This window comes from Urocampus carinirostris, chromosome 3 (assembly GCF_059441175.1).
Source record: "Urocampus carinirostris isolate Australia breed hairy pipefish chromosome 3, RoL_Ucar_1.0, whole genome shotgun sequence".
In the NCBI taxonomy this organism is placed as follows: domain Eukaryota; kingdom Metazoa; phylum Chordata; class Actinopteri; order Syngnathiformes; family Syngnathidae; genus Urocampus; species Urocampus carinirostris.
Genome location: NC_142351.1, coordinates 45,842,735 through 45,858,419, shown reverse-complemented (window position 1 = coordinate 45,858,419; position 15,685 = coordinate 45,842,735). Strand labels below are relative to the sequence as shown.

Here is a 15,685-nt window from a genome sequence, read left to right as displayed (position 1 = left end):
AACTCAAAGTGCTGTATAAAAAACATTTCATGTATAATCAGGTTTTTTGGTTTGAACAAATTTATTGACACTAAAAACAGAAAACAATCAAGACAATCTCAACAGCAATTAAGCACATTCACAATATTATATTCCAATATTACGTTTTTAACAGCAAACACAAAGTGAGGTTTGAACAAACCTTATCGAAAATCAAACATATTCACAATTTCATTATATAACATCTTTGTTAGTGTCAATAGATCCGTCCAGGCCAAAGTCGATTGTCCTCGGTCTGAACAAATCCACTGACACCAACAGCAGCAAAACACAGCCATCAAGCATATTCACAATTTTTTTATATTTGACAATATGACGTGACGATATGACGTTTTAACATTTTTTCCTGACATTTTCAACATCAATTAAACAATTTCAGAGTTATTTTCTTTTAACAGTAGTTAACCAGCGTGTAAAAGGCAATACTATTGTGCAAGGGCATAGCTCTGCCATCCCACCCTCCCAAGCAGCATTCTTCCAGTCCTCTGTGTGGGTCCTTTCCCTTCTGCGTGGGTCCTCTCCCTTCTGGGTTCCACAACCCAGGCCGTTGCTGCCGGGACTCCCACAGTGTAGCTCCGGCTCCCCCCTCCGGGTGGGTGCAGACGAGTCTTCTTTATGGCTGCGTCCTAGGCCCGCCGCTCGCAGATTGTATGGTATCTGCAGCCATTTGGAGCACAGCCACGGGGGGGATCTGCCTGCACCTCCATACCAGCAGGTTTCTGGAGGTCCAGATGGCGTCCTTGATGGCGGCGAGAGTGAGCCAGTCCCTGGCAAAGTCGTTCCGAGGCCTCCTCGACCGACTCACCCCGTAAAGCACGTACTGTGCATCAGGGACCTCTCCTGCTGGCAAGTCCGGGAACTTTCCTAGTTGTTCCGCCATTGTCCACAAGACCTGGGCAGCGCTGCACTCACAAAAAAGGTGCCTCACCGACTCCTGGGCGCCACAGCCAGGTCGAGGGCACGTCGAAGTCGCTGACATTCCTCGGTGGTGCATTACAGCTCTGACTGGGAGAACTTCATGAGCCACCATCCATGACAAGTCTCGTAGTCTGTTTGGGAGGGCAGGATGATTGACGTTGCTCCAAACCGTTGTGGATTCGCCAAACGCAAGCCCCCGCACAGGGCTTACTGTAGCTCGCTCTTGCACAATAGCAATAAGGGCCCTGTGGTTTTGTAAAGTGTGACATTCTTGTGTTTCCAAATCAAACTTCTTCAAAAAATCCCGAATAAAGAGATGTGTTGGTGGCAAGTTAAACGAAACTGGAATCAAACGATTGTCTGGTACAAGCTTTAGCTTCCGCAAATATGAGCCCATCCAAAAACGGGTCATTGCTTGACTTTTCGGGTTGTTGGGTGGGCCCACAGCGTTTTGGAAGTGGAGAGAGACATATTTGCTTCCCAGGAAAAGCTGGAGGTCAGGCACTCCTTTCCCCCCTTTTTCCTTTTTCTTTTTCATTGTATCTCTTTTTATCCTTTCCCACTTTGAGCCCCAGACAAAGCGAAAGATGGCTCGGTCCAGTTGTAACAGCACGTTTCTTTTAGGCATAAAAATTAAACTGATTGACAAAAGCATTGGGAGGATGATCGCTTTGATGATTAGGACCTTCCCCTCTATTGTCAGTTTTCTTAGTGACCAAAAAACAAGTTTTTGCTTAACTTTCCTTGTCACGTCATCCCAGTTGGTCTCGCCTCCTCCATCCGCATTGAATTTTATCCCTAGGATTTTCTGGTCTGTCTTTAACACCGTCAGCGGGAGTCCTGCCTTTTCTGTCTCTTTCCACATTCCATAAAACTTCACTTGTGATTTTTCTCTATTTAGCCTTGACCCAGACGCCCTCCCAAACAGGTCAGTCAAGTCAAGGGCTCTTTCAACAGATGCGCGGTCAGTACACAAAATATTAAAATCATCCATGTACAAAACACACTTGGTAATTTGTCCCCCACTTCCTGGGATATTGATGCCTTCGACAAATCTATCTTTTCTTAACATTTGTGCCAAAGGTTCAATGCAAAGAACATAGAGAAGGGGAGACATAGGGCAACCTTGACGTACACCGCAGTTGATCTCGATTGCTTCCGATAAATTCCCGTTAATCATGAATTTGCTGTAGATGTCTTGGTATAGCAGTCCTACCCACTTGATGTATTTTTGGGGAAAACCACATTTTTGCAATACCCTGAAGAGGTATTGGTGCGAGACTCGATCAAAGGCTTTTTCAAAGTCTAGGTTTAGGACCGCTAGTCGCATGTTTCTGTCTCTTGCATAACAAATGGTGTCACGGATCAGCATGAGACTGTCGCTGATCTTCCTTCCCACAATGGCACAGGTTTGGTCTGGATCAACCAAGTCTACCAAGACAACAGACATTCGTGTTGCTAGAAGCTTGCTGAAAATTTTACAGTCCACGTTTGAAAGCGTTATGGGTCGCCAGTTTTTTAAGTCAATTTTGTCTCCTTTTTTGTGCAATAGAGTAACTATCCCTATTCTGAAACTGTCTGGCATATGGTCTCGACTGGAAAATTCGTTAAAAACAGTAAACAGATCTGGTGCTAAAATATCCCAAAATGTCCGGTAAAATTCGAGGTTCAGTCCGTCCTCCCCGGGTGATTTGCCTTTTTTCATAGTCTTTATGCAATCATTCAGTTGGTCTTGGGTAAAGTCCGATGTTAAAAAGGGGTCTTGACGCACTGATCTTGAAATATGATCTAATACATGCCCCATTTCATTCTCATATGTTTCTTTCTTTTCAAATAATTTTTTGTAGTAGTCTTCGACCAATCTGGTTATTTCACTACTTTCCTTTGTTATTTGCCCGTTTTCGTTTTGAAGTTTAAAAATCCCCTCATTTTTGCCCATAAGTTTTTTAAAAAAGTAGCGTGTACATTTTTCCCCTTCTTCTATTTCTCTTTCTGTGCTTCTTATTATGATGCCTTTGCTCTTTATTTCCGCCAAAGCGTTTAGTTCTTGTTTGGTCTCTTTGATTTCATCATTAAAGTCCATCCCCTTTTCTGTTAGGATGAAATAGCGTTGGAGTCTTCTTTGTAGTCCCGACATGCGTTTCATCTCTTTAAGTTTCTTGTTTTTCCCTGCATTTTTAAAAAAGGTCTGTGTTCGTTTCTTTGTCATTTCCCACCATTGTGCTCGTGAATCATACGAGTCTTGAAGGGTCTGCCAGTCTTTGTACAGCTCCCTGTATTGTGCGGCTAGAGCCTCATCCTCCAGCAGGGAGCAGTTTAACTTCCACAAACCCTTCCCAACAGTCATACCTGAAGGAAATGAGAAAGAGCAGGACAGTAGCAAGTGATCCGAAAAAAAAACTGGAATTAATCTTGCATCACTCTGTGCTAAACCCCTCGTAAATATGTAGTCTATTCGAGAGGCTCTGGCATTGTCACTACTGAACCAGGTGAAGCCCTCCTCTCCTGGATGTATGGATTTGAAACAGTCCACCAGTTTAAATGTCCGGCACATGTCTTGTAATAAAGTTGATGTTTTATCTACTTTAAACTCCTCATCGTTCCTCTTTCTATCCTTCCTACTTAGGATGCAATTAAAATCTCCTCCCACGATTAGTGGTTGATGGCCTAGCATATGCGACTGGATGTCCTCTAAAAGTTCGTACCTGAGTTGTCTGTCGGCATGGCCGTATATGTTAATGAGGTTAAAATCATTCCCTATATAAGAAAGTCTTGCTAAGATTGCGCGTCCGTCTCTCATCACAGTACTCCCCTTTATGATGAGTTGAGGGTTGTTTATTAAAATGGCTACCCCATCGTTACGGTTTTCATTCGAGCCACTCCATAATGACGGATATGGCCAAATCTCTTCCCACTGTTTATAATTTTTTAGAAAGGGGATGCAGCATTCCTGTAGTAAAAACAAATCTGTTCTGATAGTTTTTAAGAACGATAAAACACTGTGAGCCTTAACCTTTGATCTCACACTTCTCACATTGATAGTAGAGAATGTAATGTTCATAATTGTTAAAGTATTTAAACTAGTTAGACAAAACCGGGGGATCTGAGTCCATTCTTTGGTGATCATCGAGATCATCGAGAGTGTCACCTGTGTCAGACACATCACTTAAGAGTAGTACCTCATTTTGAGACTCACCGGGGAAAACTCTGGGACCCTCTGACTCTCTGTCTGTGGTTCCAGGTCTTCCCCTTTTTTCTGGGTTAGGGGGTGAGCCAGAGGACCTATCAAGGGGTCTCTTACTTCCTTGCCCACAAAGGGTCAGATTTTTTCCCTCCCCGACTTCCTCCGTCTCAACTTCATACAGTTCCCTTGTGGGCTTATTCACCGGCAATCGGCTTTCTTCTAAATCTCTTATCTTTGTTTCTGGTTTTTTCACCACTCCCAATTTTGTCTTACTTTTACTCCTCTTTCCAGTGCCCGTATGGGTTTTTGGAGAGTCATTCGCCTTTTCGATTTGTTTGTCTTCTCCAAATCCCGGCAATGGCGTAGCAAACAAATTTGCTAATTTGAACTCTCTTTCAGGCCCTTCCTGATTAATATGTGTTTTCGGAGTGGCAGTTGCTTTTTCTATTCGTTTGTCATGTCCAAATTCAGGTATTTTATGAGAAATCGAATTAGAATTTCCAGGTTCTTCCTGTTTCAATTTTGAATCTCTGGTCTCTGCTCCAGGGGTTTTGGTAGGTACATCTGTTTTTTCAATTTGTTTGTCTTGTCCAATTTCTTTGTGCATTTCTTGATCAATTTCATTGGGTATTTCCATAACTTTATTCATTTCCTGTTCATCTTCATTGGGTATTTCTATAACTTCATTAATTTCTTGTTGTATCTTTATTCACTTCATTGTCTTTGTGACATTTATTCATTTCATTATCTATGTTGTCTGACATCATTTCATTGTCTTTGTTGTCTTTGTTAACTGCCTTCCTAGCTTTCAATTTGTTAGCAAACGAATTCGGGCAGTTTCTAAAGAGGTGATTCGTTTCTCCACAGAGATTGCATTTTCTGCTATTGATACATTCCTCAAAGGAATGTCCAATTGTTCTGCACTTTCCACAAAAAATTCGATCACATACCTCAGCCAGATGCCCATGCTCACCACATTTGCGACAGAGTTTCGGTTGCCCTTGATAGTGGATAAAGCCACGGTTTTCCCCCAGGAATATAGTCGACGGGATTTGTTTCAGTCCCTGAAAGCCCTGAGGATCCTGCCGTAGTTGGACTGGTACCCTCCAGGCACCAGTCCAATAGCCTTTCTCACACCTCACCTTCATAGCCTGGCCTTTTACTGAGCAGTATCTACTCAACCAATAACAGACGTCATCGGCACTGATTATTTCACTAAACATTCTAACAACGACAATCTTGTCTCCACTGTAAATCCTGAAAACTGGGACCTCACTCCCTCAAAGCGATTCCAAAACTCTTGATAAAGAGCTGCCGTTTCAAAACTCACATCAAAGCCTTTGCCAGAAGTCATTTTTATGACAGCATGTACCTCCTCCTTTTTAAACTTCAGAATCTTTTCAACAAACTTTGAGATGCATGTAAAGCAAATTACTAGAACTGCCTTCTTCCATCTTCGCAACATTGCTAAAATCCGTTCAATACTGTCTCAGTCTGATGCGGAAACAATAATTCATGCATTTGTTACCTCCCGTCTCGATTACTGCAATGCACTACTCTCCGGTCTCCCGAAGTCCAGAATCAAGTCTCTTCAGCTAGTACAAAATGCCGCAGCGAGGCTCTTAACCAGGACAAAAAAGTACGATCACATAACACCGATTTTGGCTAACCTGCATTGGCTCCCAGTTAGCCAAAGATGTGACTTCAAAGTTCTCTTAGTATTGTACAAAATCATACATGGACTTGCTCCCTCTTATCTTTCAGATCTGATCTGCCACTATGTCCCGGTCCGAAGCCTACGATCTGAGAGTGCTGGTCTTCTGATGATCCCGAGAGCAAAAAAGTCTTCTGCTGGTTCGAGAGCGTTCTCCATCCGGGCACCGGTGCTGTGGAATGCTCTTCCCCCTGAGATTCGATCTGCAACCTCAGTGGAAATGTTTAAATCTAAACTTAAAACTCACTTCTACTCCATTGCATATGAATAACCTACTCCTCTTGTCGGTTGAAAATAGTTTGTGTAATATAGTGTAACAATCTGTGAAGCCCTTTGAGACTCTTCGTGATACAGGGCTATACAAATAAAAATGACTTGACTTGACTTGACTTAATAAAATCCGTCCTTGACATTCCCTCCGAAATTGCCACAACATCTTTGAGCAAGAATCTCACGCAGTTACGTCTCCGCCCGCCGGTATAATGCCCGGCCATGGCAGGACTCGGCTGCTTTACTTCTAACTATGTTAAAATGGTTAGAATTGTAAAATTAATAATTAACAATACTCTTAAAACCGACGCCAATGACAGTATAAACGCATAGAACGAGCAGTGCTAACCTGATGCGTCCACCATCAACCGATTGGAAACTCACCGCAAAGAAGCGAGGAATGACATTTTAAAAGTTTCCTGCAAAGCCAAGAGTTAAACATACAGCTATGAATTGAGGCAATTTTGGTGTACGCGCAAGCAACTTCTAGTTTAGAGGTTTGTTTCTGGCTTTGTGTTCAGGCACAGCGCACAAAGAACAGCATTGATCGTGAATTAATGAAAGGAAACAACAAACCATAACAAACATCCAACAAAATTCTCACATTTTCCTCCAATGTTGCCTCTCTTTTTTTGCACTACTGCACTTTGACAAACACTTGGATTTTTTTATTGTTATATATTATGGTGTTTGTCAATCAAAACTTGAATATTTGTATAGGAAGGGATATCAATTTTTTTTTTTCTAATACTGAATAATCGATTAATTGAAAATTAATCAACCGATTCAGTATTTATTAAAATAATCATTACTTGCTGCCCTCCATGAAAATTATTTGGAAGTTCAAATCCACTTACTTAGCTCTAACTGTGATCACCTCAAATATTAATAAAACTGTGAAATAATTTTTCTGCAGCTTTATCACATCACCTACGCACATTAATAAAAATGCTAATGCTTCGGTACCTTAGTGTGTTTGTGTGTGTGTGTGTGTGTGTGTGTGTGTGTGTGTGTGTGTGTGTGCGTGTGCGTGTTCTACATTCTACATAGAGATGACCTACATGAGTCTTTTAAAGAAAAATTGATACAGATATATGTGGCATCTGTGGGGATATTTTACTGGTCCTTACAACAGCACATCTCTTTTGAAAATTTAAGACATGGTCAGTGTTCTCGTTTGCCCGCGTCCCTGCGTCCTAGATGCATCATTTTTCCTGGGGACGCATCGTCTCAAATCAACGTGCGTCCCCGGGACTCAACCTTTTTTGACACAAAATTGTCATTAATACCCGATTACTTTTTTTAACAAAGATTTACCGCACTTTTAAAGAAAAATTGATACAGATATATGTGGCATGTGGGGAAATAAGAAATAAGCTTTATGGTAGAGTGCATAACCGTTTCAATACGAGCGATTTGAATAGAAAAAGGCAAAATAAACATGTTACCTGCTCAAAAGTGATTTGTATACGGCGTGCATTACCGTTCGATTACTTTCACAACAAATACAAAGACGGAATGGTTTAAGTTGTATTACATTCCCAACAAATGCAAGACGAAGTGGTTTTGGTTATATGTTCGCCATTAAATTCCCTAAAAGTGATATAAAAGTGAGATAAAACGAGGTAAAAGTGGTTGTAGTAGCGAGGGGATGCAAATCTCGGCACGGATGCATTTCTCGGCATAACGCCGGCTCGGCAACTTTTATACCCGTGGTCCACACGAGAAAATGACGCGGAAATAATGCGATGAGGAAGCGGAACAGTCGCCGGCGTCTGTTTTGGGGGCATACCACTGATGAACAGCGGGTTTGCCAATTTTGCGCATTTTCCATCGCGGGCAACCACGGGCAAAAAAAAAAACGCAAAATTTTACCTGCGATACAGACGCAAACGGCTGTGTGACCGGGCCCTTAGCAGCTGCTAAAGTTTTTGATAGAAAATGGATCATTTCAATTTTTGTGCCGGGTCTCTAGAGAAAATATATAATCCATCACAAGAAGCCAGGAAAGGATTTATGGAGTAAAAAAAAATTGTTCAGAAGAAGGGTTGGTTTATGTAGTGATGAAATCAGAATCAGAAATGAAGGAATAATTTTCATAATCGTTTGCATTTAATGAAAAATTATTCAAGATTTGCAGTTAGCGTGAAAATGACAGCAGCCGACTCGCTACAACGGGTCAGGTGTATCGACATTTCGTTCTGTGTACATTGTTACAAAGAATGACAATACAAAGGAAATTATTATTATTATTATTATTATTTGAGTGTGAAAACATGTGTAAACTGCACAAGACCAACACTACTGTTCAAAAGTTTGGTATCATTTAAAAATGTCCTTATTTTTGAAGGATTTTTTTTTAATGACGATAACATTAACACCTTAACGTTTTGTAAAATTTGCCAAAAATGCCAATCCAGGACGTACCCAAAGTAAAATGAATGCTGTTCTTGAACCATTTGGAAAATATGGACGGTTTTATTTTATTTTGAAAGGTAAGACTTTGAAGTTGTGGCAAACTGAAATAATCACTGCAAGTGCTACTAACATTGAGTAATCAGAGTTGGAAGACACAGAAATAAAAGTTGTTTTTCTTGCCTGTTTTCTTTTTTTGCAAATAAATGTCTGCAATTGAGTGTAAAATGGGTATTTAGCTGGAAAACGGGTGAGACAATAGCTTGAAGCCTTACATGGTACCTTGTTAAATTTGATCACAATATGAAAAAAAATAAACATTGGGATTTACACATTTTTCTAAGGGTAGGTTTAGGCGTTTCCAAAATTGGGCATTTTGAGACTACCAGTTTACAACAATAAAACTTTTGAAATGTTTATTTTACTTTGGCATATTTTTGGACATTGTGAAGGAGTTGTAAATGTTGGCTAACCAATGTGTCAATCATCGTTCGATTTGGTTTCTACTGGCTGAAGATGAACTCCAGGAGGTGATCTCCCTTTCGTCAAGCAAACCTGTATAGGCTAATGTGGGCTGCGGGCCATGAAAAAAGCCTGCTATGCGAAAGTGGTGTCAATCGAAGGGTCAGAGGCTAATGGACATACCAGAAATCGTTTTACAAGTCTGTTTAATTTCAAAGGGGAGTCAAACAAACAAATTACAAAATACGTTAGACAAAGCAGACATGCTTTTAGGTGGAATGTGTTTATATCTGTCGACATTATAGTGTGTATCTAAAAGTTAGGCGGCCCGCGGTTAGGGATTAAACTGATCAGAAATTCACCCCATTAAGGTCAACCTGTTAAATCACTATTCAAACTGTATTTTTTTTTCAATGCAGTATCTACCTCGGTATATAAAGGGCCTCTAGTAGAGGCCTATTTTTAGCAAATTCATTCCAGTGTTGTAATATTACATTGTGTTCGCTAATTGCATTATAAGGCTAATCGATGATCAGAAACCCTTCTGCAATAATGTTATAATAGATGAAAACAGGCTAGCTGGTTAGCGACGCTACAAAACTAACCTTCCTTAAAGCTAGCTGAGAATCTGGGGCATCACATTTCTGGGTGTAGTTACATTTTCAAATGGCCAGAAAAAGACAACATTCGTGTGAAACTCAAAAGTCTATCTTAGTCTAAAATTAAAGTTAATCCATTGCCAAGAAACTGAAGATCTCCTACAACAATGAGTACTACTCCCTTCAGAGAACAGCACAAACAGGGCCTAAAGAGAGAAAAAAGAGAAGGCCCAGCTGCACAACTTAGCAAGAGGACAAGTATATTAGAGTCTCTAGTTTGATATATATATATATATATATATATATATATATATATATATATATATATATATATATATATATATATATATATATATAGCCCTTACAGGTCCGCAACGAGCAGCCTCGTAAATACTAGCCGCAAAACACAAGTGTCAATTTCTAAAGTGAAGAGGTGACTCCGAGGTGCTGGCCTTTAAGTAGAGTGGCAAAGAAGAAGCCATATCGCAGACTGACCAACAAAAGGAAATGAATATGGGCTAAATAACACAGACATTGGACAACTCATTTAATGATCAAAAGTGTCACTTTTTTGTTGAAGCTACCCCAAACCTTTGATCGGTAGTCTTTTTTGTTTTCTTCAGTGGGTGGGCCTAGTAAAATGCATTTTTTAGATGATGATGCTTTTTTTACGACGATTTATTCTGATGATTAGTCTTTCCTGTGCTATTGTCATGTGAGATGTGCACTCACACACAAATATACAAAACTAACAAAGATGCAAATATGTCTATTCAGTGCTCTATTAACAAACAACATGTGTATATTAATCAACTGACAAAAAATCAACTAACACAAAAAGGAACATATTTTTGATAGTTAATAATTTGGAAATTAGTAGTTTACTGATAATATTCCGAGTCTGATCAACACTAGTGGATTTTTTAAATTGTAGTTTTTCGGACTAATTAGAAAGTTAGAGCACGCATATGCAAAATAAAACCATAGCTGCATCAAGAAATGAAAAAGGAAAATTGTTTTTTTTTTTTGAGCAAGGGCTGTTGGGATTGCTTATATTGTGGCCATATTATTTTGTGGCTAGGTGGTTAGGGGGCAGCCCCACGGTGCTTCTTTTCCTGGCTTCTTCTCCAGCAACTGGAGCCTCCTCGTGCAGGGTTTTCATGTTCTCCTCATGCTTGCGTGGGCACTCCCGTTTTTCTTCCATATGCCAAAAATATGCATCTCAGGTTAATTGGCCTGTCCAAACTGTCTCTAAGTGTGAACGAGTGGATTAGTTGTCTTGTCTCTGTGTGCCCTGCGACTGGCTAATAACAGGTTTAGGGTGCTGGGATGGACTTCAGCAACCCTAGTAACCATAAGCGGCACAGAAAATGGATGGATTGATATTTTGTCTCATGTAATATCTCTTCTCTACCTTTTAAAAAATAGTCACTCTCCGTCCACTTCAATGCCTTTAATGTTGTAGCCATTTCTGAACACACAAGAAAAATAGCTAAAAATAGCAACAAAGTGGAATGGAAGGCATTGCTAGATAATTCCTCAATTCCCGCCACACTGTTGTAAGCTGCATGTAAACTCTGGCGTGGGCACTCAGTCCATCGACCCCAATGCACAGATTATTTCCTTGACCAGCTTTTTGCAAGCACGTAAGTGAAAAAGTTGAAAATGCAGATTTGGAAAGCCCTTAAGATAAATAAAATGTCGCAGAGTGAAAGCAGAGTGATATTAGCTCCTTAAAAATACTTCCACACATACTGCCACACTGACAGCCAGTTACCAGCCAGTCAGCATGATCAGTTTTAGAAATATGCATACAGTATAATTTCCTGCAACCTGAAAATAGCCCAAGGGTTGATAAGCCAGGAATCATAACAGGCTTTTGAGAGTATACAACAGGAAATGTGCACTGCGAGGAGATAGGAAATGGCTCGAGGTCCAGATAAACACCTCTTTGCAGTCATTCACACGTGGACATTTTCGCCAACACAATGTTGTTTGACAATTCTCAACTAAACAAGTTGAGCGTCAAGTTAACGACAATTTCTATAAGTCCTTTCTGATTATTTTTTACAGTTGCTGTCCCAGATCATTTCTAGGGATTTGAACTTCATACTATATTAGATTGATCAGGCCATCAACAACACAATGCTAATATCGATAAAATTTGAATATTGAAGGCGTTGTCAACGCATTTACCTCAGCACATTAATCCAATGCAAAAAACAGTGCATCGAATTTTGTCGAAAGGTTGAGGGGACATCCTTGTATTACGACCTCAAGCCAGCAGACAGCTCCCGAGGAACATATTCTGATGCACAAGCTCCCTTTGATCCGATAATGTTCTCCGATGTGTTTGCACTTTGTAAAGAAAGCATCTTGCATACTGCATTTGCAGGTGTATAGCATACATTTTTGTTTATTGTTAAGCCAGTTGACAAAGACTTGCATTTTTTTCTATTTTTTATGTAATAGACCATGGGTGGCAAACAAGTTTGACACAAAGAGGCGAAATTTTTAACAGTGAGAGTCAAAGCGTCACACCACGCACTGACCGGCCATGGCAGACGGACACACACACATACACACACACACAACTAAAAACATTATTTCCCATAACACACTCTTCTCCTTACAATACATCAAGTATTGTTCTTGTGTTGATTTCAAGGAAAGTGTACACCCTCAACACACACACAAAAAAAACATGAATGAAGGAGGTGAGGGTCAAACAGAGTTGCTGGATACAACCGGAATGTTTGATGTTTGATCTTACATTACACATTACACATAGTCCAGTGTTTTTCCGAATTGCTCAGTCCACAATTGAATGGAATTGGGAGTACAGTCCATAAACATGCCCGATTAAAGTCGCCGTCGACGATGAAGCTCCGTTGGGGTGTGCAAGCTGCTGTTTGTTGATAGCAGCGGGCAGGAGATTTAGCACTATGCTAACGTTAGCATCTAGTGAAACGGTTAGCGGTGGAGCCACGTGCTCGCAACCCCTGTAATAGACATCCTATTGTTTTCTGCACTTGTTTTTATCTGGCCAAAATCCAACATTTGAATAAAGTGGATGAAATTAAAAATGTGTTTTTTTTAATCAGGTTTGTTTGATCTAGAAAAAAAATAATCAACTTACTCATCGATTATAAAAATAATTGTTAGTTTCAGCCCTTAAATTGAACTAATAATATTCTAATTCACTTAAATCATCCCAGGCCACGAAAATACGTAATACACTTGAAATCATTTCAGACAATTAGGATCAACCTATTCTCAACTGACATTCCCAGGTGAATAAGATACTACAGTGTCGGAGTGAGACCCAAGAGTGTCTTCTATAAATAGAAAATCCTGGGAGATTAAATGAAGTGCAAGCCTGTTCGGCTATTGTATTCAAATAACCGCTTGTGGATTTGGCACATGCAATCTGCCAAAAGCAAAGTCAATTAATGTCAACTGAACTCTGAGACCATCCTCGCAACTGTTCCTGTTAGTCATTCTTTTCACATAATATAACTTGATTTTTCTGAAATGTGTTCAGTCACAAAATCACACATCAAGTATTGATCAACAATTGAGTAGATAACCCACATTTACTATACTAAACCCCCACAAACATGTGGTTCAGTGGTTCTTAACTGGTCTGACTTTGAGGACCCTCCTTTCCACTCTAATGACAAGCTGCGACCCAGATCAAGAAAAACAATCGACTTGTCAAATTTATCAAAAAAAGGATAGTGCAGTTTATGTCAGGTATCATAGTATATGTGCACCTTTTTTTAAATGACCAGCAAAAGCAAAATGACCTTAATTACTTGCATGTCAAACTACATTGCATATAGGCGCACCCCTAAAACTGTTTAAAATAGCCATTTACAAAAAGTAGTTCTTACCCAAAATATTAAATTATGTACCTTAACAACAATAATTACCAAAAGGTGGGGTACATAGTTTGGAGTGTCCACCAGTTGAAAGACACTGTTTTTAAATTAAATATTTTCTTTATTAAGTATGTGGCCAACGGAGTTCAAAGAGCCTTTCTGTATTTTTTTCCCACCAGGCTGGGGTATGGGGGAAAGGAGAGTTATGTCACAAGCATGGTCACGGATTTCTTTAATTCCAGGATGAAAATGATGAAAGTAAGAAAAGGAATGATTTATTTACAGTCCAAATGCCAACTCAAACCCCCAAAAAGATGAAAAAGGAAGAGTTTATTCGAGCAAATCTCAAAATTTTACATACGTGCATGGGCAAGAAAAGGGGCTTGAAAAAGGCTTCAATGATAATTTAAGCCGTATATTTTAAAATTACAGACACCAACCTGAATTGTTTCGATAATAATGATCAATATACTGGTAACAAGTTAGATGCATAATGTTTTGAACCTTTTACTGTACCCCTTCAATCGGTGCTTTGATTGCAGACCTTCGTACAATTTGTCTTATTTTGCAATCATTTCCTTATTTAGTCTGATACTTGTTGTCACTGTTTTCCACTTAACTTCCTCTGATCACTCCCTTTCTTCGGACCATATATAATGGGCAGAAAAAGCAATAAAGCAAACCAAACGAGATGTGATCCCTCTTAAACACAACTGCCATTTGACTGAGCAGGAAGAAAAGATCAGGAAGGGCAAAATTGCCATCTACTCTGTATTTGACCATCCAATATTTTGCCAGGGCAAAGGCCCACAACCCATTGAAAATGGATCCCTGAACCACTTTTAGGACCTGAGCCACCAGTTGAAAGACACCGTTTTAAATGTTTGCAATTTTAAGTAACAGTGTGTAAGAATTTACCAACATTTTAGAATGTGGCCAGAGTGAGTGCATTTCAAGAAGTTGCACTACTGAATTCTACTGAGAAAGAAAGCGTTTTTGTGAGCAAGCAGACACGAACGTTGTTATGAATCCCCCCAATATTAATTAATAAAATACAAATACATGTTTTTAAACCAACTACAATTGATTGAATAATGTTTAGTAGTAAAAGAAAAGCCCTCTTACCTCCAGAGTATAGGGGTGTGCCACACAATAAAACCACTCCTTGACCTTCACGGACTCTCACTGGGTTTCTCCTTTGAGTCTTGAAATTCTCCAAGACTGTTTACGAAAAGGAGAGAAAAGAATAAGGACAAGTAATTGCGTCCCTCACAAAAGCTGTAAAAGATATATAGCAAATGCCGAGTAGTTCGTACATAAAAAATGCCGGCAGTCATTTGTGTTTGTGCTTGTTTTTCAGACTATCATTTAAGGCTCCGATTCAATGCATAACAATGTAATCCTTCCATGAGACACAAATGTTTGCACGGAAGCAGACACGGTCTTGTTGCAGCGCTTAAATACTTCTGACCGGGGCAGAAAGCAATTCCTTTAGTATAAGTCACACATGAGTGAATTTAATTGCAATTGCACGTTGTTATCACTTTCTATGTTTCATTCACTGACTGCAGTAACACCAGGGACAATTAAATGACTATGACTGAAAGACCAATTACATGTTGACAAGTCCCTTAGACTTAAAACATCGAGGCGGCAATTTCTGAACAGTTTCCCTCTTCTTGCCTGCATATTAGAGATACTGCAGGGACAGAAGACAAACATTGGGATGCGAGTCTTAGAGTTGTTTTCCTATTTTATACTTGAACATTTTTTGAATGCATCCTTGTAAACAGAAAATTAAATGAGTGCGTTTTTCTTCTTACACACTGAGATTTGTATGAACATTAAGTCATTTCTAATATTAGGAAAGTCTTTGGCTGAGTTATTTAGATAAATACTTTTCAAGGAACACACCTTCTCGAGCAGAATCAACTGTGGATGCCTCCAACTGTGCCTGATCTCAGAAGAATATGTTCTCTATATTTATGTTCCTTTCTTGCAGTAATAATTACGGATATATTTCATACTCGGAGTCTGTGGAATAGTTCTAAGGTCATGGGTTCAAATTCAGCTACCAGCCATTCTGTGTGGAGTTTGCATGTTCTTCCCTTGCTTGCGTGGGTTTCCTTCGGGCAGTCTAGTTTCCTCCCACATTCCCCAAAAAAATCATGTCAGGTTAATTGGCCAGTCGAAATTGCCA

At 39.7% G+C, this 15,685-nt stretch overlaps 1 protein-coding gene across 2 annotated transcripts in view; it reads right to left on the bottom strand.

The window, feature by feature from the left end:
* cntn3a.1 (contactin 3a, tandem duplicate 1) overlaps window positions 1-15,685 on the bottom strand; it is a 176,946-nt gene that overhangs the window by 91,431 nt on the left and 69,830 nt on the right. For both annotated transcript variants that reach the window (XM_088332058.1, XM_088332059.1), the window contains exon 5: window positions 14,611-14,706. In XM_088332058.1, the coding sequence (XP_088188184.1) occupies window positions 14,611-14,706 (96 nt within the window). The remainder of the gene's footprint in view (window positions 1-14,610; window positions 14,707-15,685) is intronic.